Below are 24,886 nucleotides of genomic sequence, written 5' to 3'. Positions count from 1 at the left end.
CTTTTAACGGATGGTGTTTTTTTAAAATTTCTATGCCTCAACAAGAGCAATTATATGAAAAGCTTTGCTGCAAAATGTGAATACAAAAGAGAATGACATGCTGACTACTTTGCAGAAAAGCACTGAGCTGGCTAATTCCTGTCTAACAACTTTTCTTTTAGTTTAATCCACTCATATTTTCACACTGCAGTATACTGACTTGTTGAACTTCTTCCCTTCTGTTTTAGGTAAAGTGGTTTTATACCCTTATGAGCAAATTAATGTCTCTTGGCAGTTACTTGCATGACTGAGAGGTCACTTGCACACAGCTACTAGTAAATTACAGCTGTTCCTGTGCTGTAATGCATGTTTGGAGAATACAATAGTTCTACTTTGTGGTTACAAGGGTATCTGTGTCTTTGGTTATGGTTAGCACTGCTACAGTCTGTAATAGATTGTCAAACTATAGATATCTGTAGATAGAAAGCCTATGGCATTTGACCCACTCATTTTGGACTACACATTTTGAAGGTTTGATGTTAGTGTTTTGGTTGCTGGCACGTGGATTTCATGGAACCAGAAGCTTATATGGAAGAAAAAGTGGAGTGCTAAGTCCAGGTAGCTTTGTGGAAAAGTTATTGCATTCAACCTCCTGTAAAGTTCTTATGAAGCAGGAAACCACCCATAGGCTGTAAACATTCTTGTTAATGCTCAAAAGTTAGGCGTTCTAACGAGACCGTCTGTTGGGAGTTACTTGCTTTCTGGTGCCTCAAGTGGCCACTAGAGGACGTGCAGTCTTTCAGGAACTTCATTTTTAAGTTTCAGAGGCTGCCACTTGGTCATACCACTATTTGATCTCGTAGCCATCACTCACTGTATAGTTGGTACAACATATCAGGAAGCAGAACCTGTTGTGTAATCTATTTTTATTGTTTTTATTGTTTCCCTTTCTTGGTCACTCATTCATTTGGAGCCTATCCCAGGTCAAGAAGCAGGGTACACCCTGGACAGGTCGCCAGTCTGTCACAGGGCTGACACATAGACACAGTTACCAATTAACCTAACCCCACTAACTTCATGTCTTTGGGAGGAAGCCGGAGTACCCGGAAAGACCCCATGCACACAGCTCCATATGTCCATTCCTGGAGTAGAGTAACTTCAGAGTAACTATAGTAACTAACAGAGTAACTTTATATGATTTCCCTTAAAAAAAAAAACTTGACCTGCTTATCTTACACCAACCCTTTATGCAGTTCCTTAGTTCATCCACTATCTGAAACAAGCTGCTCATGCTCTTTAACCGCTCCCTCTCAAAAACCCACATTCTTCTGATTGTCCAGTTTCTGGAAGCTTACTGAGGGGCAGTATCCAGATTTATAAGCTTTACTTTTTATATTTTGCAGGTATGTTGCGGCTGAATCAGATGATGACACAAGTATATTACCTGTATTTCTTATTATTTGAAAACCTTTAATGCAAACATACTGAAACGTCTTTTGCTTGTTTGCTGTAACAAATAATAGTGTTACTTTTCCTGTCAATTAATTACATTTCAAACGATTTTTAAATGATAGGTAATTGATACATTTTTTTAAGCAACTTCATAGATGGGGGATGCCAGCAAAATAATTGTTCAATTTTGTTTAATAAGAAAACAGACAGCCAGTCCACAGGATAAAAATATAAGTGACATAAACAGGGCTGCACATAAGTGGTCCGCAGGTGCGCATTCGCTCTCTACATAAAACACGTGCACTAGATAAGACGTTGCAACGCACGTTTGCGTACATAAGATTTTCTGGAGGAGGACAGACCTTTGTTTAGAACTCCTAAAGATGTCGAAGAAGCAAGCTCCTTTAAGTAATTACTTTGGTGTTCCTCCACCTCCAAAGAAATGTCAGAAGAGTCCGAACCGCAAAAGAAGCGCGTATTCTCGGAAAAGTGGTTAGAGGAGGTGAGCTGGCTTCAAACAAATGATGAACGCACAAAGATGTGGTGCAGAATATGCTGTCTTTTGTGTTCACTTGTGTGCACCCCTGGACATAAATATACTTATGATGAGAAAGTAATGCACTACCTCAACTGAGTGCAGGTATCTCAACCTATTGTGACAGTTTACTAAGTTCTAACAGTAACTTCAGCTAGGAGAGCTCTTGTTTATACTCCTGTCCTCCTCCACTCATCCTTTCCACTCCTTATCGTTTATTCCACAGTGTCTATGAGCTTTGTGACATTTAAATACTGAAGCAGGATTTCTCCAGGGCGTATCTTCAATGGAATATACACAGGCACTCCTAACTCCTAACACTGCAGCTTTACGCATGTGCTCTGCAAACATTTATCCTCTTTGCAGGCTCAAATGTCAACCTCTGTCTCATGCCTGTGTGGAGCAACCAAAATCAAATTCATTGCAGGGAGCTGAAGAGGAAAACCCAGTCAGACGACTGTCTGCAGTAAACATTATCTTAACTGGCTGCAAATAGGATCTTTGTGTCGCTGGTCAATCCAGGCTTGGATGTTCCGATTTAAGTGGCTCTGTGTGTGTAGAGGAGATCTGGTAGCACTTTAATGTCCAAATCTCTTCTCTACATTTTTATCACCCCTCTTCTCCTGTGGACTTATTTACGACTCATGCTTCTATGACACTACAGATATTGCTCATTAATACAAGCAAGCTTGACAGTGAGTCTATTTCCTCACAGTATTCCCAGACAGTGGAGCATTTGTGATGACACGCCGCTGTGTATTGTTGATCATGGTAGTGTGAGTTTGAAAAGCTGGGTGACAATGGCACTTGGCTTTATAGCACCACTGTTTATATTTGGTTTCCCTTCTCACAACTAAATGACTGTAACAACAGTGACTGTGCAGCCACAGCCAATTGCCCACATCTAACCCTAATGCCCAAGTGCTGCTGAAGATCACATTTCACACATTTGAAAAACAAAAATAAGATGTTTGGTATTCTTATATCAACCTGGCGTCGCTCACTGTGACTCACACCGAGTTTACAGTACGATGTGATTTTCTTCCCCACATGTTTTCAGGCAGCTATGAGCTTTGCTAATGTTTTAGATCCCTCACTTCTTCTCTGGACCACAGTGTGGGTCACAGTGCAAAAGTACAAGCACCCAATAGGACAACTCTGCCATCTAGTGGTAAGAAACCCACATTTCTAAAGCACAGTGATTTTTCAACCTGGTTTATCCAAACGAAACAAGTTTAATACACAAAATTTAAAAATGGACATTTGCTGCTGTCAGAAATATTATAAAATATCTTTGATAAAATAAGATAATTTTCACTTTGAATTCACTAATGTCCCATCTAAATGTCTCATCTAGGGAGGGAAAAGAAAATCTGCTACCTTGTTCATCTTCAAATAACATTTTTTAAACCTTTAAACGATGTTGATATTTGAGCCTAAATTAAGACCTTCAATTTAAATTTAAAAAAGGAGTTTTCAAGAGATTGAGGGGTTATTTCAAAATGTGATTATGTTATTTATTTTTTTAATTGTTTAGAAGTTGGATGTGTGTGTGTGTGTGTGTGTGTGGGGGGGGGGGGGGGGGGGGGTATCTTCAAGTGTCATTGTCTGTAAAATGTTCAGTTTGATGAATAAACTATACATTTAGATATCAACACCCTACCAGCAAAACTGTGGTTTCTCCAGTCCTTCAAATCAGCTCTTGTTCTTTGTTGTTACATCATGAGGCCATATATGGGCTCAAAATGTGGTCATAAATATTTTGTACTTGTAAAAAAGATTTGTATGTGTAAAAAGAATTTGTGTGTGCGTAAAAAAGATTTGTGTGTGCGTAAAAAAGATTTGTGTGTGCGTAAAAAAGATTTGTGTGTGGACTTAGAAAAAAAAAACCTGCAAGTTACAAGTACGGATTTTTGACCCTATTTTTCTTCCCTTCATCTGATTGGTCAATGTCATGTCAATCACAAATGTAACAATCCAATCAGAGAACAGATGGGTTTGGCTGTCGAGGGGCGCTTTTTTTGAACTGCAGGTCTTTGAAGGGAATAAATGCCCTTTTACATGCCAACCCAGCGTTTTCCTTCATCACCACGAAGGAAAACAGTCTGTGGTCGTCCGAGTTTGGTGATTTTTATGTCACAGGTCTACGTGTTTAATACAGGGACTTCCACAGCCTTTTCAACAGCGCTGCGGACTGCGGGGTGGGGGCGGGCAGTGTTTTGGAAATGACAGTCTTCATTACAAAGCTTTCTTCGTTATGAATTAGCATACATGTTTTTATTGAACATTTGAAGAACTAGCAAAAAAAACAAACTCTTGTAGAGGACATAAAGTCAGAGATAGAAAAGGCAAGGAGCAGGTGCATCTAGTACAGGTAGAGCTGCTGCAAAAACCCATAGAGCCCAGCAGCCAGCGTAACAAATTCTAGATCCTTTGCTTTTAGTTAGCAGTTAGCATTAGCAGCGTATCCTGCATCCGATGTGAAAGGACTTTTATGCTGCGCACTGTGACTCACAGCAATGGTCCTGGGTCAGCCCTGACTTTGTGTTAAACTAATCCTAAAGTAATAATGTTATTTCTAACCACTGATATACCACAACTTTTTCCTTTCAACAGCTACTGAAAGTTAGGGGACCTAGCTGCTATCGGATATTTATATAGCAATCCTCCAGCTTCAAACGGTATCACCCTTCAAGGACCTGCAGTTCAAAAAAGCGCCCCTCCGACAGCCAAACCCATCTGTTCTCTGATTGGATTGTTACATTTGTGATTGACATGACATTAACCAATCAGATGAAGGGTAGAAAAATAGGGTCAAAAATCCGTACTTGTAACTTGCAGGGGTTTTTTTTCTAAGTCCACACACAAATCTTTTTTACGCACACACAAATCTTTTTTACGCACACACAAATCTTTTTTACACATACAAATCTTTTTTACGCACACACAAATTCTTTTTACACATACAAATCTTTTTTACGCACACACAAATCTTTTTTACACATACAAATCTTTTTTACAAGTACAAAATATTTATGACCACATTTTGAGCCCATAGCCATATTCACAGAGTCACAGTACCAAAACCTATAACTATATACCTTTTCTAGATTTTAAAATGCCCTTAAAAATGAAATAAATAAATAAATAAATAAAAAGTAAATATCCAGCTCTTAGTCCAAGAGCACCTTTGGGATGTTTAGGACATTCAATCGACTAGCAGAGGAATTATCTTTCATTTGTACTGTTATTCACACAACCATTACCGTTCTGTCTCTGAGATACCCCGAGCAACATTGATAGATACCCTTTTAGTCAAAGATGCTAGTCTCAAAAGCACTGTGTCAAGGATCTGCAATACACTAGCTCCCAAGTAGGCTTTGAATACAGTTCTAGAACAAGAAACAAGAAACTGTATCTCCACTTTTAAGATTAGGCTTGAAACTTTCCTTTTTTGCTAAAGCTTGTTGTTAGTGCTGGATCAGGAAACCCTGAATCCTCCCCAGGGCTCTAGACTAACTTTTTGACATGGGCGCACCGGTACGCCTAACTTTAAAAATTTAGGCGTACCAGCACAAAAGTTAGGCGCACTCAAATTTTTCAACCGCATCGCTTAACACCGCAGTTTTACTTGTGCACTTTCTTTGGGGGGGAAGTCCATACAGACAATATTCATTTCTAAATTATTAACTAACAAACTTGTGCTTAAAGTGCTTTGTCAATATTGTAGAAAATGTTAAACTTAATCATCTCGGCCTCCTCTGACGACCTGTTTGCTGCTGTCTGTTGCTGAAAGGCAGTAGGGAGAGGGGACACTTGGGCAGTGCATTTATTGCAGCATATAATGTGTTTCCTGGATACACTGTGCTTTTTCAGCATTCAAAGATTGATGGCACCGTGTCAGAGCACTGGCTATGAATTTCAGACAGATCAGGCCTTAACTTAACAAAATTTATTTTCATCTTTTTTTATTACCCACAGCTACATCCACTTCTCTCAGGCGTAGGCTGCTCACTAGGGCTGGGTATCATCACTGATTTCTATAATCCATTCGATTCCGGTTCTCAAAGTCCTGATTTGATTCAATTTAGCCTCAGACAGTCAGAAATAATATAATTCTGATCATTTATCAATACTGACACACATGAGACTTCATCAGAATTGTGAAAATCACAGCAGATGCCTTTGTGTGAAAGTAACTGAGAATAAAACACAGAAAAACATGGAGATTTTTCTGGTCTGGCTTTTGATAGCAGATAACCTTAAAAATATTCTGCAATATTCTGCAATTTTGCATAATTTTAAGAAGTTTAAATTTCTTCAGTATTGAACAGCAGAAATTAGACTTTCTTGTCCGAGGTCATTTAAGTGAAAAAAGAAAAAGACAGCGCTGTAAACAACGGTAGACTGGTGGGTAATAAGCAAATGAATAATGCAGAAAACAGGGATTTGAGACGGCAAACTGTTCTTGAAGTACAGAGAGAGAGAGCTGTGCATGAAGTGCGATTTTTATCCTGGTGGAAGCAAAACAGCAAAAGTCAGAGGGAATTCATGACGACATTGATCAAATGTGAAGCGTAGTTTGCTGCTTCTTTTGCTGCTGGCTCGGCGAATTTTGGTTGGAGAGAGACAAAACCTGCAGCTCAGAATCAGCGCAAAAAAGACATAAACACAGAGCGGACCCGACGCATCAGAATCGCTAAGCTCCGACAGCGTGTCCGTGTACGGGCTGTCGGGTGAGAAAGCCGAGAAAGACAAAGCTGATTCTGTGTCGGGTCCGCTCTGTGTTTACGTCTTTGTGTGGAATCCGTTAATGAATTGATATCGCTTTATTCAAGCTACTCACCTCTCTCTTCCACCTGCACTTTCAACTGGACCACGGCCAATCAGAGAGGTCCCGCCCCTGACTATCTCTGATTGGTTTAGTCCATGATAGGGGCATAATGTGTGTCTGTTGTTGACCACACAGAGAGTTGCAGAGATTTTTTTTGTTTGTTACCCGAACAGTTGGTCGCACAGGTGCGACCAAATATTTATTTTTAGTCGCACCACTGAAAAATTTGGTCGCATTTGCGACCAAATTGGTCGCACTCTACCGAACGCGATGGGCGCGTGAAAAAAGCCCCAAACGCCCCTAACTTGACGCGTGCACATTCGCACCTCTACGCGTGTCCAAGAAAAATCCATCGCGCCCCAAAATATCATATTTTAACGCGCGTGAACCGGAAATGTGGGAGGGATGTGGGAGGAAGTTTTGCAAGACCGGTATCTTTGCAAGATGGCAGCTGTCGAGCTAGCGCTTGAAGAGAGAGTCTCCTTTCTCTATTTACTGTGGAGAGCAGAGTAGCGGCATAAAGGACATCCTTGCCGTACCTGGGTCCATCAGGTCCTCCAGAGGCATGAGCAGTTTGGTGAGTTTCACCACTTGCTCCAGGAGCTGCGCCTGGATGACGGCCGATTCCAGCGCTATCACCGTCATTCACTCGGCCAGTTTGAGGACCTGCTGTCCCGCGTCGGTCCCAGAATCGCCCGCCTAGACACCGACTACAGGCGCTCAATCCCACCTGCAGAGCGCCTGTCCGTCTGCCTGAGGTTAGTAAAAGTGTTTAATACGTAGTCCTTTATTGATACCTGTGCTAATATATGCTAAACCATCCATTTATACACTGCTAACATGGATGTGCTATGCTAACAGTGAATGCTCTCGGTGTTTACTGAAAGCAAACTGTGGTACAGAGACGACTCTTTATAATATTTCTAGTGATACTCAGAAGCTCTCATCAAGTCCCGATTTAATTCGATTTATGCTGTTATCAGTGTTTGAATGATAGCATGGCTGTGGTGTCACATCAATGTATGCGCTCGGTGTTTGCTGATATCAAACTGTAGCATTAGGACCACTGAGTTAACCTTTGTAGTGATACTCACTCCTTTTTATTTAGACCTGGTTTAATTCTGGGATAGTTGAATGTTTGTATATAATCCCTGCAGCTGTCAGACTCTATAGCATGGGTCACCAGCCTTTATTAAAACAGAGTTAGATAAAACTGTGAACAGTTTGGTTCATCTCTAGTTACATGGTTCTATCTTGATAAGCTGTCTTATCACAGATTAATTTTTCAAAAATATTAATGATTTAAGCAAGGAAAGGGCTACATGTCAACATACAACTCTTTATTTCTATTAATGTCTTACTTCATTCCTACCTGATTGACATGTTTAGGAATTATGAGTGATTGGCTCACTGTAGTGGCAAAAGTTGCTACCAATCAAATTATGATATATTAAAGTTAAAATAAAACACAACTGTTTTAGATATTATCTAATATACATTTTGTAATTATCCTTATAATTACAAAATGTTTTATGTAAGATTTAAGTTTTGTGATTTAAATCTGACATCACCAAAGTATTTTGGAATTTGAATAATGTATTTTGTAACTGCAGTACACATAATACTGATTTTGAACAATTTTGTCCAGGTTCCTTGTCACCGCGGACTGCTTCAGCACCAAGCGTTCAGTTACAGAGTCGGTGTGTCAGATCACCCCCCAGGCAGCGAGGGGCATTTGGGACTGTCTAGTGGACGACTTCATGGCTGTGCCTTCACCTGGAGACTGGCGGTCCATCACAGAGGGACTCCAGGAGCGCTGGAACTTCCCTCTGTGCTGTGCAGCTCTGGATGGGAAGCACGTCCATACAAAGGCACCCCATATATCATATAGGAGACACACACATTGATATACACTAAATATTTATTTCATTTCTTTTTTGTGGTGCCCAAATTTATGCACCTGCTTGATTTTGTTTAAATAATTATTGCACACTTTTTGTAAATCCAGTAAACTTCTTTTCACTTCTCAAATATCACTGTGTGTGTCTCCTGTATGATATATTTAACTGACATTTTTTTTATTGTAACAACCAACGATTTATACAGGAAAATGATGTCTATTAACAAGGTTGCCCAAACTTCTGCATCCCACTGTATTAGTATATTTTGTCATTAGTATAATATGAAATAAATTCTACATGTGTCAAGTCGTGTGCCAACATTTGCTGTGTAGTAGAACTGAGACATTAGTCATTATAAAAATGTATTTCAGAATCAGAATCAGAAAGGGGTTTATTGTCAAATGTTGAGCAGGTTTACAACATTAGGAAATTGCTGCGGTGCTTCAGTGCAAACATAGTGTCATAAATAGCACTTAAATAGACATGAAAAAAAAATAAAAGTAGGGATAAGAATTAAAAGTGCTACGTAGAAAGATATGTGCATGAGATATACATGAGATATATACATGAGAATAAGAATTAAGAGTGCTACGTTGAAAGATATATACATGAGTGCAGGTGGTGATCAGTGCCAAACATGGAATGATGCAGTGACACAGCGTAGGGTCATGTGTTAGTGGCGGGAACAGTCATATGGTTATTGTTCATGTGTCCAACAGCAGAGGGGAAGAAACTGTTCTTATGGCGAGAGGTTCTGGTGCGAATGGACCGGAGCCTCCTGCCTGAGGGGAGCAGGTCAAACAGACTGTGTCCAGGGTGAGAAGGGTCAGCTGAGATCCGAGCTGCACGCCCCAGTGTCCTGGAGGTGTACAGGTCCTGCAAAGATGGGAGTCTGCAGCCAATCACCTTCTCAGCAGAGCGCACAACACGCTGCAGTCTCTGTTTGTCCCTGATAGTGGCTCCAGCGTACCACACGGTGATGGAGGAGGTGAGGATGGACTCGATGATTGCAGTGTAGAACTGCATCATCATCCGTGTTGGCAGGTTGAATTTCTTCAGCTGCCTCAGGAAGTACATCCTCTGCTGGGCTTTCTTGATGACGGAGGTGATGGTGGGCTCCCACTTCAGGTCCTGGGTGATGGTGGTACCCAGGAAGCGGAATGAGTCCACAGAGGTGATGGGGGTGTCAGTCAGGATGATGGGGGGGAGTGGGGCTGTGTGCTTCCTGAAGTCCACAATAATCTCCACTGTCTTCTGGGCATTCAGCACCAGGTTGTTGTGGCTGCACCAGGACACCAGACGTTCAACCTCCCTCCTGTAGGCAGACTCATCCCCGTCAGAGATGAGCCCAATAACGGTGGTGTCATCTGCGAACTTGATTAGCTTGACAGACTGGTGGGTGGAGGTGCAGCAGTTGGTGTACAGGGAGAAGAGCAGAGGAGAAAGAACACAGCCCTGAGGGGAGCCGGTGCTGATGGTCCGGGAGTCCGAGACATTCTTTCCCAGCCTCACATGCTGCTTCCTGTCCGTCAGGAAGTCAGTGATCCACCGGCAGATGGGATCAGGCACATTCATCTGGGAAAGCTTGTCTCGGAGATGGTCTGGAAGGATGGTGTTGAAGGCAGAGCTGAAGTCCACAAACAGGATCCTGGCGTAGGTTCCTGGGGAGTCCAGATGCTGCAGGATGAAGTGTAGGGCCATGTTGATGGCGTCGTCTACAGACCTGTTGGCTCTATATGCAAACTGCAGGGGGTCCAGGAGGGGGGCCGTGAGGGTCCTGAGATGGGAGAGAACTAGGCGCTCAAAAGACTTCATGACCACAGATGTCAGAGCCACGGGTCTGTAGTCATTTAGTTCAGTGATCCTAGGTTTCTTGGGGACAGGGATTATGGTAGAGGACTTGAAGCAGGCAGGCACATGACATGCCTGCAGTGAGGAGTTGAAGATGCCAGAAAACACTGGGGCCAGCTCGTTTGCACAGTGTCTGAGGGTGGCAGGAGACACACCGTCTGGGCCGGGAGCTTTCCGAGCATTCAGGTTCTTAAACTGCTTCCTCACATCTGCTTCATGAATATGAAGAGTTGTGGTGTGAAATCCTCTTTTGTGTGGGGTGAGGAGGGGGGTGTTGTAGGTGAACAGTTTGAAGGTGGTGATGGCTCTATGGAGGGGGGAGAGGTGGGGGAATGAGTGTCCAAAGTGCCTCTATTGTTGGGGCCGTTGGAGGTGTGAAGGCTGCCTGATGGCTCGTCAAAACGGCAGTAGAAGTTGTTAAGGGTGTTGGCTAAGAGCAAGTCATCAGTGGAGTGGGGGGTTTTAGGCTTGTAGTTTGTAATATTCCTAAAACCTTTCCACACAGAGGCCGAGTCATTCTCTGAGATCTGCTGCTGCATCTTCTCAGAGTGCTGATGTTTAGCAATGTCCACGTCTTTAGTGAACTTGGCCTCTCTGTAGCAGTCCCTGTCTCCGCTTCTGAACGCCTTTCTCTTTTCCAGCCACAGCTTTTTGAGTTTAGGAGTAAACCAGGGTTTGTCATTGTTATAACTCACCCTGGTGCGTGATGGCACAATGCTGTCCTCACAGAAGTGGATATAGGAGGTGACAGTGTCCGTAAACTCGTCCAAGCTGTTAGAAGCAGCCTTCAATGTGTCCCAGTCTGTGGTCTCCAAACACGTGCGAAGCTCCTCCACAGCCTCGTTGCTCCACAGTTTTTTAGTCCTCACGACAGGTTTGGAGAGCTTCAGCCTCTGTCTGTACGCGGGGATTAGGTGGATCATGACGTGGTCAGAAAGTCCGAGTGAAGAGCGGGGGCACCGCGCGATAGGCCCCGCTGATCGTGCTGTAACAGTGGTCCAATGTCCTCTCCTCTCTGGTCGGGCATTTAATATACTGCTTATATTTCGGGAGCTCATGGCTCAGATTGGCTTTGTTAAAGTCCCCAAGAGCAATGATGAGAGAGTCCGGGAATGTCCGCTCCGTGTGGAGAATCTGCTCCGCGAGTGCGCACTGAGCTGCCTGGGCATCTGCGTCTGGCGGGATGTAAACAGCGGCCAGGATGAATGAAGCAAACTCCCGCGGAGAATAAAACGGTTTGCAGTGGATAAAAAGATATTCCAGAGAGGAAGAGCAGTGCTGAGCAATCACTGTCACATCTGTGCACCAGCCACTATTGATGTAGAAGCAGAGACCTCCACCTTTGGACTTACCGGAGAGAGCGGCCTGCCGGTCCGCGCGCAGCAGATGGAAGCCCTCCAGCTTGAGCGCGCAGTCTGGGATGTTCTCACTGAGCCACGACTCCGTAAAACATAAGACACAGGAGGAGGCAAAGTCTCTGTTCATGCTTCTCATCAGGGCCAGTTCGTCAATCTTATTCCCGAGTGAGCGTACATTAGAAAGGAAGATCCCAGGAAGAGCAGTTCGCAGTCCGCGTCTCCTCAAACGCACGAGTGCGCCGGCTCGCTTCCCTCTCTTTCGGCGTCTCGCTTTCCTGGTCAGAGTCAGCAGTAAATCTGCCGCAGATGCGACAAATATTGGAAATAAATCCACAGGCGTTGTAGTCCTGTAGTTAAGGAGCTCTTCTCTGGTGTACGAGTATCCAGAGGAGTGCCCAGACACAGAAGAAATGCACAAAAACAAAACAAAAGTAACGCACTGAAGCACCAGGGCAACCATACGCGGCGCCATCTTGGTTGATTTTTGATTTGAAATAATATTAAAATTCTCACACAGAAATACATTAAGCATAAATATATAAAATATAAGTATTTACAGAGAGACAGGAATAAAAAGGACCAGCTGCTCTCCAGAGCAGGAACCAGGCTGAGGAGGAAATGCTCCATTGGAGACTGGTGTGGCTCCAGCTCCACCACCGATGGACCGTCCTGGGACCCGTCCCTCATCTGCCTCGGAGCCATCCTCCCCTGTGGGCCTGTAAAACAGCACAAAACACAAAGAAATGAGAAGGCTGCTACTAGATTTTAATTTCAACATTGAAAAAAACAAACAAACCAAAAACAGGATATAATCAGATTGGTTGTAGATCTTTAGTAAAGGTGATCACAGGCAATCCCACCGACTAAAAAGGTATCAGTGCTTGCTGTACATATCTGTGGGTGCAGCAGCAGGAGCTCAGGGACTGGGGAGCCAGGAGAAGCAACAGGGGATGCTCTGCTTCAGAATCAGTTGGTTCTATCAATACAGTATTAAATGTTAACAGGTTGAATATAATAATCATAGAGTAGACAGTGGTCCCTCATTTATTGCAGCAGGGGTTCTCAGAATAACTAGCCCCTGGCCACGCACTTTATACACTGTTTTCCCCACACACATGAACATTGGTCACAGTTCTCACAATTTATTCTCAAAGTGCAAACCTTTGTAGATTGCAAAACGTAAAAGTATTATTATGCCGCGGTTTGTCTTCATCTGCCTGCCACTTTCGTGCGCCTTTTTCCCTCGCGGTGCAGGTGTCTATTTCCGAATGAGGCTCATAGTTATGGGTGTTTTTGTGCTGTTTTTTCTATTGGACGTGATGGTTATCAAAACCAAACATGATAAATTTGGCAAGCGCAGGAGATTTGTCAATCAGGCTGCAGAATGCAATGCTGTACGGTGCAAAAAAAAGAAAATGAAAATTAAGAAAAAAGAGGCAGTGACAGATGAACAGCGGGACCACTGTGTGCTGTTTATTAATAAACAATAAAATATATTCTTAAATGACAACATGCCTAAAAGCAGAACGGTATTTGTACGTCAGTGGGAAAATAGCGGTGGCTTGCTAGCTTTTGTGCGGCTTCCCCGGGTCAGTGAAAACTTTAGAGAAAACTTAAGAAAAATGAATGAACTTACCAGGTTGCCCGATCTCTTTACATGTCTTCCTCCAAGCTCGGTCCTTTATATTCCTGTCTCGGTCCAGAAAGCAGCTGGTGTCGTACGGCTCCGGGTTGTTTGCTACGGCATTGATTAGTCTTCCTTCTATTGAAGAATAAAGGGCTTTGGCTGGATCTGCCTCTTTGAACTAGGTAACAGCCACGTCACCAGGCTCCTGATTGGTTGTCGCGGCGCGATTTGACGCTGGAGTTCAGATTTTTCCAACTCGAGCGGGGGACGCGAAACGCGTGTATGCACAAAATGCAACACATAAACTCACGCGCGTGGTTTTTTTCGCGAGTCAAACGCCTGAAACGCGCTACACTCACGCGCGTTTCAGGCGTTTTCGCGTTTTCGCGTTTTCGCGTTTTCGCGACGCAAATCTGCTTCCGAATTTTCGCGGGAGCCGCAATCGCGGGTCAGCGCGCCTTTCCATTGACTTTACATGTAAGCCTGACGCTCTGCCTGCCTCTATCGCGTTCGGTGTGAACACACCGTTAGTTATGCTGCAATAGGTGTAGGTTGCTGGGGGATTCCGATGATGCATCCTATGAGTATTTCTGCCTCAGTTACATTTATTACCCACTATGTGTTAACAGACCTCTCTACACTGAATCACACTTGTTATCAATCTCTGGCTCTTGTCCACAGCATGTCTTTTATCCTGTCTTCCTTCTCTCTCCCCAACCAGTTGCAGCAGATGGCCCCGCTCCTCCCTGAGCCTGGTTCTGCCGGAGGTTTCTTCCTGTTAAAAGGGAGTTTTTCCTTCCCACTTTCGCCAAAGTTTTTTTTACAGGGTTTTTCCCTGTATGTGTTATTGTAGGGTCTACCTTACAATATAAAGTGCCTTGAGGCGAATTGAATTGAATTGAATCCACCTTACCAAACCAAAACGTTTACCCCAGCATTTAGCCCACTCAAGTCCAGTGCAAATGTATGTTTTGGACTTGTTTTCAGTTTAAATGTATTATTTTGGTATCAAACATGTATAGAGACCTAATAAGAGTTCAAAACCTCTTCACCTTAAGGTAAAGAAGATCAAATTCACTTATATATGTGTAACTAGTAAACAATGCTCTCTGCGAAATCTGCTGCTATCACAATTCCAACTTAATCCAAATAATCATTTCCCCTTTATCAGATCTGTGAGGTTTTTGGCTTATTATTTATCATGTTACATGTTTATGATATCTGTAATAGTTACTTGTTAATTCTTAACAGTAATGGTTTGTTTTAAATGTTTTTTCTGTTAGAGTTCATCTTCTCAACAATTTATTATCTTGTATTCAACTGCTAGGATACTTCAGAGAAAGTCCTGAGCAGTTTGACATTTATTTCAAGGTAAATTTATGAGGCAGTTCCCTATGAAGACAAAAAAACAAACAAATAACCAAAAATAAAACCCATCTAGTAGCATCACACTGCAGAGCACAAGTTTGATTCCACGATTAAGCCCTATTTCATCTCTGTTGTACTCACTCATACGCTTCTTCCTTGTGTGTCCCCGCAGGCGGAACAGGAGAGAAGGATCGGGCACCCATCAGCCATGAATCCTTCCTGCTCATGGCAAACTCCCAGAGTGATATGGACGACTGGGTCAAGGCCATACGGCGGGTCATCTGGGCACCATTTGGAGGAGGTAAAGCCAAACCTTTGAACTGAAACACGAAAAAAACATATTAGGCCACCAATCAGTAGCAACTAAAAATCCATATTTCTCTAAGGAAAATATACAAACATAAAAGCCAAGCTAACACTGCTTGTTTTTTTGTTTTTTTGTTTTTTTTTTTTTGTTTTTTTTTTGTTTTTTTTTTGGCCTGTCCCGTTTGGCTCTTTTGCCATCAGAATTGTTGTCTAAAGGCAAAGAAAGATGCCCAACGGATTTACTTTACCAAACTGACCATCCCAGCCTTGCCATAATGGTCCATTTGATTCACCTTTTATTGTTTATTTTATTTTCACTTACTGAATACGGGACAGACTTGACTGGGGGAAAGAAGGGGAGAAAGAAAGAGGGAAAGAGAAACAGCTGAGAAGAGGGACGGGGGAGAAGGGCAAAAAACATAAACCAACAGAATGAGCAGAAAAAGAAAAAAAAGAAGAAAAAAAGAAAAAAAATGCATATATCAATCACCTGGGTCACCTGCTAAGAAAGAAAAAAGAAAACAAGCAGAAGAGAACAAGAGTAATAGAATAAACAACATCACAATGATATATGGGAATATGACAGTAAATACTAAATATTAAACATTATTGTGCAGCACATAAGATCAACAGAACACAGTGTGCTTTGAGGTAGGAGCCAAAAAGGGTGTAGTTTGTGGGTGTGATCACCCGTGTGTACACCTGTGAGCATGGACGCGTTTGTTTTTTGTTTTTTAAAAGGTTCCTTCATGTAATGATCTGCTAGAGGGTGTGGGGGGGCCACAGCCCCGTCCTCCAGGGCATGAAGCAGGTATGGAGGAGATCAAAACTCCAGACATCCAGAGGCCCCCAGAATACAAGAGACCAAGGAAGACCAACAGAGGGGCAGCTGCGCCACTGTCCCAGAAAGAGCTGAGGAGAGTCCCAGATGAGGGCTCACTCAGCAGCCGCGGAGCAGAAGCCAGGGGGAGTTGCAGTGACGCGCCCGTGAGCTCCGCCGGCAGCCAGCCGTGCCTGAGTGACCGAGCCCCAGGCCGAGAGGCCGGGGGCACCCCACCTCCGAAGTGGCCCGAGCAAGCCCCAGGCTCCAGGCCCCGATAAGCGGCCGCCAAGGAGTGAGCCGGTGTGTACCTGGACGCCCATCCCCGGACACAAAGAACCACCAACGCACAGATGTCTGAGGGGGTCCGCCACTGGCAGGGGAAGTGGTGGTAGGGGGAGATAGGCCTCCATACCTTGGAGGGCCTAAGATGTCCCCAGAGAGGTGGCGCCTGACACCCAACCTGACATATAGACACAGAAATACAGGCACACACATATACAAACATCCATTCCCACCCTTATGCTCTCATATGCACTTACTCCACACTCAACCAACGTGGAGACAGACATAAAGAGACGCTGTACACACGATCACACTCCCCAAGCGTACTCTAAGCCCCAGGTCTAGGTACCCTTGCCCCTGGAGGGGGGGAACTGCACCCAGACCCAGGTGGTGTTACCCTTTTCCCTGCGGTGGGGGGAGGCAGACCGCCCCGACTCCGCAGCAGCAGGGAGGCCCCACACTCCAGACCGCAGTCGGACGGCCAACTCCTCCTCCTAGTCCTAGCCCCCCTGCTCCAGCAGGTCGCAGAGAATGGGGGTGAGAGAAGACTCCGAACCTCCCTCCACCCGCTCATTGTAATGTTGATGCATGTGTGTTCTAAGGTGCATTTAAAACCCAGGAGGGCATGGAGCTACCTGCCAGAGAGCAGCAGGTAAGCGCATGGTCCCTCCTGCTGGCCCTCAATGTCTACGTGTATTTAACATTGAGAGGTGGGCAACGACGCCAGGGGTGGGGTGTACACCCTGATGGTACTTTGGATTCCGTGTATCGTGCCCACCCCCAAGATCCTATATGTACGTGTAATGAGAGTGTGAGTAATGTGAATGTCTAAATTGTGGGATAAAATTGAGGCAGAGGCAGCCAGAAGGGGACGGGGGGGGGGGGGGGGGGGGGGTGGCCTCCTCTGCACCCTGGTGACATACCCCTACTCCAAGGTCCTGCATGTGTGGGTGGTTGTGGTGGAGCGGGAAGAGGGAGGCAGCTGGAGATGGGGAGGGAAGGAAGGGAGGGGCAAGTGACCCCTCCCTGGGGCCAGCTCCCCTGCTGACCCCAGTAGGCACCCCCATACTCCGCGACCCACCAGGGAAAGGGGGCCCAGGTCCATCCAGACCGGGGCCCAGCGCAGCAGCGCCTCCCGGCCCCACAGAGCCCAGGACAGTCCACCCAATCCCACCACAGAGAAAACTGCACCCACCCCACCATCCACTCTTCTTCCAGACTACATAAGACAATAAACACCCAGGCTGAGATCTTCCTCCACCTCTCCTGTATCTCCCCCTCCTGTAGAGAGAGCCCCTGAGGAGAGGAAAGCTCACGCCCATCCTGGACCCACCCAGGGGCAGCCAGGCTACCAGGTCAGTAACCCACGTCCGTCAGCACAGACCCTCCCCTAGTCCCGCTGCACGCAGCCGCGAGGAAACAGTCACCTGAGAGCCAACAGAGCCCCTAACCAGACATGACCGCTACCCCGGGTTGAGCCCCCCAAGGAAAATGCCTCCGGGGAACCCCCCGACGCCCAGCTAACACTGCTTTTGTTCATCATCTTTGTGTAAAAGAAAGCAAGATATATTATTCATATTTCTTTGCCAGCAATAATTCAAGGCATGCCTTCCAGTGCAGGAGATTTCCTCTCTGCCTTATAAGCTCAACACATCGCCCAAAATATATGAAACTTGCTCTTTCTGCTAGAATAGAAAAGACTGCAGTCCACATCTCTGCTCTGTCTTTAATGTTTAGGTAACACACTTGAGCTGAGCTATGCAAACTATCTCCAACCCCAACTCTGTCTCATTTCTTTAGCCTGCAGGTAATTCTCACCCTGTCTGCTCGGGATGTCTAAGGCCAGAAATATAACCAGGCCTGTCTGGTTATGATGTGGGGCATAAGGAGCAGCTGAGCAGGAAGGTGTTGGGTTACAAAGCAGCTCTATATTAACAGGGGGATAAATGTAGAATAACACATAAATAATATACTGTATGATATCATTAATCTAATTTTAATCCTTGTCTTTAGTAAAGCATGTTTAAGAGCTGCTGGCAACTAGCAGACCTATTCTTTATGAAAATTAGTCATTTATCTTTGTTTATTCCCTCAATTTTAGAAAATAAAAACACCCAAAAAAAGAAGTTCTGTAAGCTTGGCTGATGGAAAAATAAGGGAAGATCTATGACAAGCATGACTAGCTTAAATGTCCACACAAGAAACACAAATAACAGACGTTTATAAATAGCTAGCATAGGCCTAATTAATTAAGAAAAAGTTGCAATACCACAATGCTATGCACGGAGGTTAGCACTGCTCTCACAAAACAAGAAGTTTTAAATGTGGGCTTGAATCCACTGGCTTGCTGGGGTCTTTCTGTGTGTAGTTTTCATGTTCTCCCTGCGTCTGTGTGGATTCTCTCCAGCTTACTTCTACAATCCAAAGGCATCCAGTTAGTAATTGAAAGGTCCCAAATTACCATTAAGTGTGAATGTGAGTGTAACGTATTTGTGTCTGTGTTAGCCACCCCCTCAATTTGGATAATAGAAGAAAATGGATAGATAGATTTTATACTTGGTGGTTTATCTACTTGGTTTATCGTTTTGGACAATGACAGCATTTCTCACTATCTGAACTTTTTTAATACCCCCCAAAAGATTGGAAAAATAATAATTCATTTTAATCTTGTAATAAATATGTGCTAGTTTTTTGTCTATGCTAGCTTTTTATTAAAACGCTAGCATTTTGTGCTAGCAACTGATAAAATTCTAACAGCATTTTTGTCCAGCTTTTTGTTAACTTTTCTGAAATGCTAGCTTTTTGTGCTGCTAGGACAAATAGCTAGCATGTTTTTTTCTAGATTTTTGACCGTTGAAAAGATGGCAAAAAATGCTAGCTTTTGTGTAGGTCTTCGAAAGGAAAAAAAACTAAAGCACCTTTAAAAAGTTTTTTTTTTTTTTTTTTTTTTGCCTGTCCCATTTGGTTCTTTAGCCGTCAGATTTGTTGTCTGCAGACCAACAAGGATACCCAATGGATTTACTTTGCAAATGGATCATCACGGCCTTGCCGTATTGGTCCATTTGATCGACCTTTGTTGTTATTATTTATTTTATTTTATTTTCAGTTGTTACAAACAGGACAGACATGACTGAGGGATAGGAAAGGGAGAAAGAAAGATGAAGGAAAAGAAAAACAGAAGGGGAGAGGGACAGTGGAAAAAGGGCACTTAAAAAGAGAAAGAAGAAAAAAAAATCTCCTGGATCACCTGTTGAGAGAAAAAGAAGAGAAAACAAGCAAAAAAAACAGAGCAACATACTAAACACAACAGCATCGCATTAATCTAGCTAAGTGTAAACAGCAGTAAATACTAAATATTGAATTTTGTTGTGTAGCAAAAAGGACAGACATTGCACAATATGCTTGGAGATGGCAGCCAATAGAGGTGTAGTTTATGTCTATGAACAGTGAACACCTGTGTGCACACCTGTGTGGATCAGCGCGCTTGTATTCAAATGGTTTCCAGGTTTCCACATGTAATAGTCTGCTAGAGGATGTAGAGAGCCATAGCCCGGTCCCCCAGGGCATGAAGCAGGCATGGAGGAGATCCAGGCCCCAGACATCCAGAGGCCCCAGAGTGCGAGAGCCCAAGGAGGACCACCGGAGGGGCATCCGTGCCACCCTCCTGGGAAAAGCTGAGGAGAGCCCCAGATGAGGGGTCACCCAGTAGCCACGGAGCAGAAGCCAGAGGGGGCTGCAGTGGCGCCAGCTGCCGGCAGCCAGCTGTGCCAGAGTGAACTGAGCCGCAGGCCGAGAGGCCGGAGGCCCGAGGGCCCCCTTTGCCCCAGAAGAGGCCTGACCGAGCAACAGGCACCAGGCCCCGCCAAGTAGTCACCGGGAGTGAGCCGGTATATACCTGAGCGCCCAGCCCCGGTCACCAAGAACCACCAACGCACCGACCCCTGAGGGCATCAGTTAACGGCAGGGAGTGTGGTGAGGGGAGATAGGCCTTGGAGGGCCTGGGAGTTCCCAGAGAGGTGGAGTGTAAGACCCGACCTGACATATAGACACGGACACAAACATGCATTCCCACCCTCATGCACACATATACAAATACTCAGCACTAACCCAACGTAGGGATAGACATACATGGACACTGTACACACAATCACACTCCCCAAACAAACTCTATACCCCGGGTCCAGGTACCCTCGCCCCTGGAGGGGGAAACGGCACCTAGACCCAGGAGATGTTACCCTTTCCCCCAGGGTGGAGGCAAGCAGACCACCCCAGGCTCTGCAGCAGCAGGGACGGCCAACACCTCCTTCCAGCCCCCCCGCCCCAATGGCCAGCAGAGAACAGGGGTGTGTGAAGACTCCAAACCTCCCTCCTCTCGCTCATGTGTAGTGTTGCTGCGTGTTGTTCTAAGGTGCATTTAAAATACGGGAGAGCATGGTGCTGCTGCCAGAGAGCAGCAGGTGTTAGCACGGCTCCTCCCGAGAACCCTCAATGTCTACATGGATTTAAAATTGAGAGGTGGGCACCGGCGCCAGAGGTGGGGTTGAATACACAGACCATCCACTGGACGCCGTTAACGTGCCCACCCTCAAGGTCCTATATGTATGTGTTATGAGAGTGTGAGTAATGTGGATGTCTAAGTTGTGGAATAAAATTGAGGCACATGTGGCCAGAAGGGGACTTTATCCTTGGTTCTTTGAAGCGTTTTTAAGCTGATACGCGGGGGTTTATCTTTCCAAAGGAAAAGTTTTAAAACGAGATAGAAAAAAAATTGTGAAAAAGAAACAATAGAATGAATATATAAAAATATATTTTTGCGCATTAGCTTAGCTTATCATTAGCCTATATCACTAGAATTTTCACTTTCCCCTCAACATTCATACTAAATGCACAGTGAAAGTCAATACACTGACACCTACACAGCAAAATCTCCAGTGTTAAATTAACACTGGAGATTTTGCTGTGTATGTTCAGAGTGAATCCCCTGACCGGCTGGGTGGTATTTCCAGCCTCCCTCTCCAGTTCACAGGCAAAATGTGCCAGTCTGCTGCCTCTGTGTCCAGAATAGATCTGTGCCAAATCATAGACCCCTCCTTAACAGCAGCACTGCAGTCACAGCAGAACCCATGCAACATGTCTCTGCTTCCTCAGCTGCTCTTTCCAAGCTTCTCTGTCATTTTCCTCAACTTGGCTTGTTTCTGCTGAAGTCTGTGGGATAAATGAAAGATTAATTACCAGCTACAAGAGTCAAATGCCTGAACAGGAATGGATGAACATGGTGAAATGTGGGCTGGGGAGGTATGACAAACGCTTTCTGCAACTGTGCAGCTCCTGTTCTTTCAATTACTACCATTACTGCAAGCTAACATCCAGCTGTGACTGCTGCAGCCAAACAACAGGTAATAACCTGGCATAAAATTGCATATTTATTCTGGGCATTTTTTTCCTCTGTTCATGTTAACTGTCACTTTTTATTTATTTATTAATTATCTTTGTAATCATATGAAGGCTACAAATAACCAAAAAATGCTGTTCCAGAAACATCCTGTCATATTCAATTTTCCCACAGAATAAATGTACATATTTTCATCACTTGCTCCACAATCCAAAAACCAACTACGGCCTCGTGCCTTCAGAAAGCCCTGACATGTTATGTTTCTTCCATCTGTCAACAGGGATATTTGGCCAGCATCTAGAGGACACAGTGCAGTACGAGAAGAAGTTTGGCCCCCGCCTTGCACCCCTGCTGGTTGAGCAGTGTGTGGACTTTATCAGAGAGAGGGGTCTGGATGAGGAAGGTCTCTTTCGAATGCCAGGACAGGCCAACCTGGTCAGGGAGCTGCAGGAGGCCTTCGACTGTGGGGACAAGCCCCTGTTTGACAGGTGGGTGAGAGGATGAAATGGGAAAATTCACTTTGCCAAAGACTTTTATGATCATCACTGATTTGAATTCTACTGAATCATCTTTCTTTCTGACTTGCAGTAACACAGACGTCCACACAGTGGCATCCTTGCTGAAGTTGTACCTGCGAGAGCTGCCTGAACCAGTTATCCCCTTCTCCAAATATGAAGACTTTCTAACCTGTGCGCAGCTTTTGGCCAAAGATGAGGAGGAGGTATGTGCTGTTTACCTTTGGTGTGAGGACTTTGAGTGGTACTGTGAGTAGAATAAGGATGATTTGTCTCATATCAGGGAGTCCAGGAGCTTGGAAAGCAAGTTAGCACTCTACCTCTACCGAACTACAACCTCCTCAAGTACATATGCAAGTGAGTGACTTCACCCGTTAGGTTGAGAACTTAGGCTTTTGTAGCCTAATCAGTTTTTTACTCTAGTTTTTCACTATATCTCTCCTTAGATTCCTTGATGAGGTCCAGTCCCACTGTAATGAGAACAAGATGAGTGTCCAGAACCTTGCCACAGTATTTGGACCTAACATCCTTAGACCGAAGATGGAGGACCCAGTCACTATCATGGAAGGTACAGAAAATTAATGACAATCAAATAAGGTTCTGTTTTTCTGTAATTTATTTATTAAAAATGATAGTTTAGAATAAAACTAAAAAAGTTATACCGACACCGGCTGAATGTGATTTGTATTGTCTAGGAACTTCTCTTGTCCAGCACCTGATGACAGTCCTCATCAGGGAACACAACCGTTTGTACTCAGGGAGGGAACAGGAGGGGCCAGCTCTACCCCAAACTGAGATCCCTATCCAAGGGCATCATCTCCAACACCGCAGCCTGGGAGCCTGGATCTCTGAAGAGGACCTTCAGAGTTGCCCCGTCTCCAACCCAGACCAAGATCTGCACAGCAGTGCCTCATCCCTGGACGCCAAGCTGTGCGCAGCCGTCAGTCCCACTCAGACCCCTAACCCAAACCCTGGACCAAAACTTGGGTCTTCATCGGGAAAGGGTGAGACGGTAATCAGTCCGAGTAAACAAGCCAAGACCATGCCTTCCTGGAAATATTCCTTCAAAAGCTCTTCAGCGCCTCGTTCCCAGCCGCAAGCTAAGCAAACCAGCAGCAGTGGCTCCGCAGCAGATACAACCAGTCTGTCTTCTGGTGGTGGAGGAGGTGGAAGCGGGGGCAACTGGCTTATGAACGGTTTGTCCTCCTTGAGGGGACACCGGCGCACATCTTCAGGGGAACGGTCCACCCGTGACCGTGACTCCACCGGCTCGTCCCAGAGGCTGTCCACGTATGACAACGTGACCTCCTCCTCTAGCATGGGGAGCGTTCCAAGTGTATCCAGCACACCGTGGTCCACGTCCTCCTGTGAAATATCTGTCCCGGACTCAGCAAGCGAGCCCCCGGTGCACCAGAACTGTGGAGGTGTGGTGGAAGATGGAGAAAGCCACAGAGAGATTAACAAAGAAAGGGATGGAGGGATGACGACAGACGCGAGCTCCGAGCAGGACAGTTGCGAGGCCATGGAGCTGTGCAGCAGCAGCGCAGCCTGCAGTGAAAATGGAAACGTGGCCACGGCAGCCGGGGTGCCGTCCATTATCATGTCCGAAGATGGAGATGGGGAAAAACTAACACTGAGCAGCCTGGTAGAGGGACTGAAAGACGAGCTGAGAAAACAGAAGACTACATATGAGGCCAGGATCCAAAAGTAAGTCTCTGATGCAGGATCTTTCAAACTTATAATAGTAGTGTCGGTCTTTTATATGGTAAATAGAAAGACATTTGAATGAACTTTATGGTTTTGGATGTCAGGCTTTTATTTCATTAGCACAGAACCAATGGAAGTACTTCAATTACAACCTGCTGTGAGCCCTTTAAAGGGCACTTTCGTATTGCTGTTCTTTACAGTTGGGGGAACACGTCAGGAAGACAGTGAATAAAGACTGAATAAATAAATATGAAATACATCCTGAGATGGAAAAAGTTCCCAAAACAAAAGATTGTATATTTACCATAATTCCAATTACCATTTTTTATACTAAACCCAAATGGCATGGTTAAAGCACACCTATGCTCAGTTTGTAACACACCAATTTAAGTGTGTTAACACTTAAAATGTTGTTATCTGTAACACTGAAAATGAACTGGTATTTTCAAAAACCTTTCCCTTTTTGCAACTAAAACCTGTCATGGAAATAAATGGCATGTTTTTTAAGACATAGAGTGTCACGGCGGGGTGCACCGGTGTGAAGAAGAGGTAGACCCAGATGCAGACACAGTGGAGACAGAACTAGGTTTCCAAAAATAAAGCGAGCCTTTATTGTGGCTGATGGCATGACAAAAACATTAGAGAACACTGAAACTGGGAAAACTAAGGAGACTAAGAACACTGTGTAAACTAAAAAGACTATGACACTCTGTGAAAGAACTATGAAAAAAACTATGAACACAGAGTAACTAGGCAGGCTATGAAACAGTGAGACAATAACGGAAACTGTGAAAAGATGAGGTGAGGATAACAGACGATCTGACACCGACTGAGCAGAAACACACGGATTAAGTACACATAAGGAATGATCAGGGGAAGCGGAATCACACGGGGAAAACAGCTGACAACAATTAACATAATGACAGGACAGGGGACGCGAAGCTAAATACAATAAA

At 44.6% G+C, this 24,886-nt stretch overlaps 1 protein-coding gene across 4 annotated transcripts in view; it reads left to right on the top strand.

Annotated features, from left to right (window-relative positions):
• The window catches only part of arhgap22b (Rho GTPase activating protein 22b), a 59,255-nt gene that overhangs the window by 26,531 nt on the left and 7,838 nt on the right, over positions 1-24,886 (top strand). For 3 of the 4 annotated variants that reach the window (XM_004557616.3, XM_076887287.1, XM_004557617.3), the window contains 6 exons: positions 15,078-15,206; positions 21,989-22,196; positions 22,297-22,429; positions 22,507-22,580; positions 22,670-22,791; positions 22,919-23,930. In XM_004557616.3, coding sequence (XP_004557673.1) covers positions 15,078-15,206; positions 21,989-22,196; positions 22,297-22,429; positions 22,507-22,580; positions 22,670-22,791; positions 22,919-23,930 — 1,678 coding nt within the window. Of the gene's footprint in view, positions 1-13,992; positions 14,909-15,077; positions 15,207-21,988; positions 22,197-22,296; positions 22,430-22,506; positions 22,581-22,669; positions 22,792-22,918; positions 23,931-24,886 lie in introns of those variants that run through there. The other variant, XM_076887288.1, reaches the window with a different exon arrangement.

This window comes from Maylandia zebra, linkage group LG8 (genome assembly GCF_041146795.1).
Source record: "Maylandia zebra isolate NMK-2024a linkage group LG8, Mzebra_GT3a, whole genome shotgun sequence".
Taxonomy (NCBI): domain Eukaryota; kingdom Metazoa; phylum Chordata; class Actinopteri; order Cichliformes; family Cichlidae; genus Maylandia; species Maylandia zebra.
This window is presented reverse-complemented; position numbering and strand designations above follow the sequence as displayed.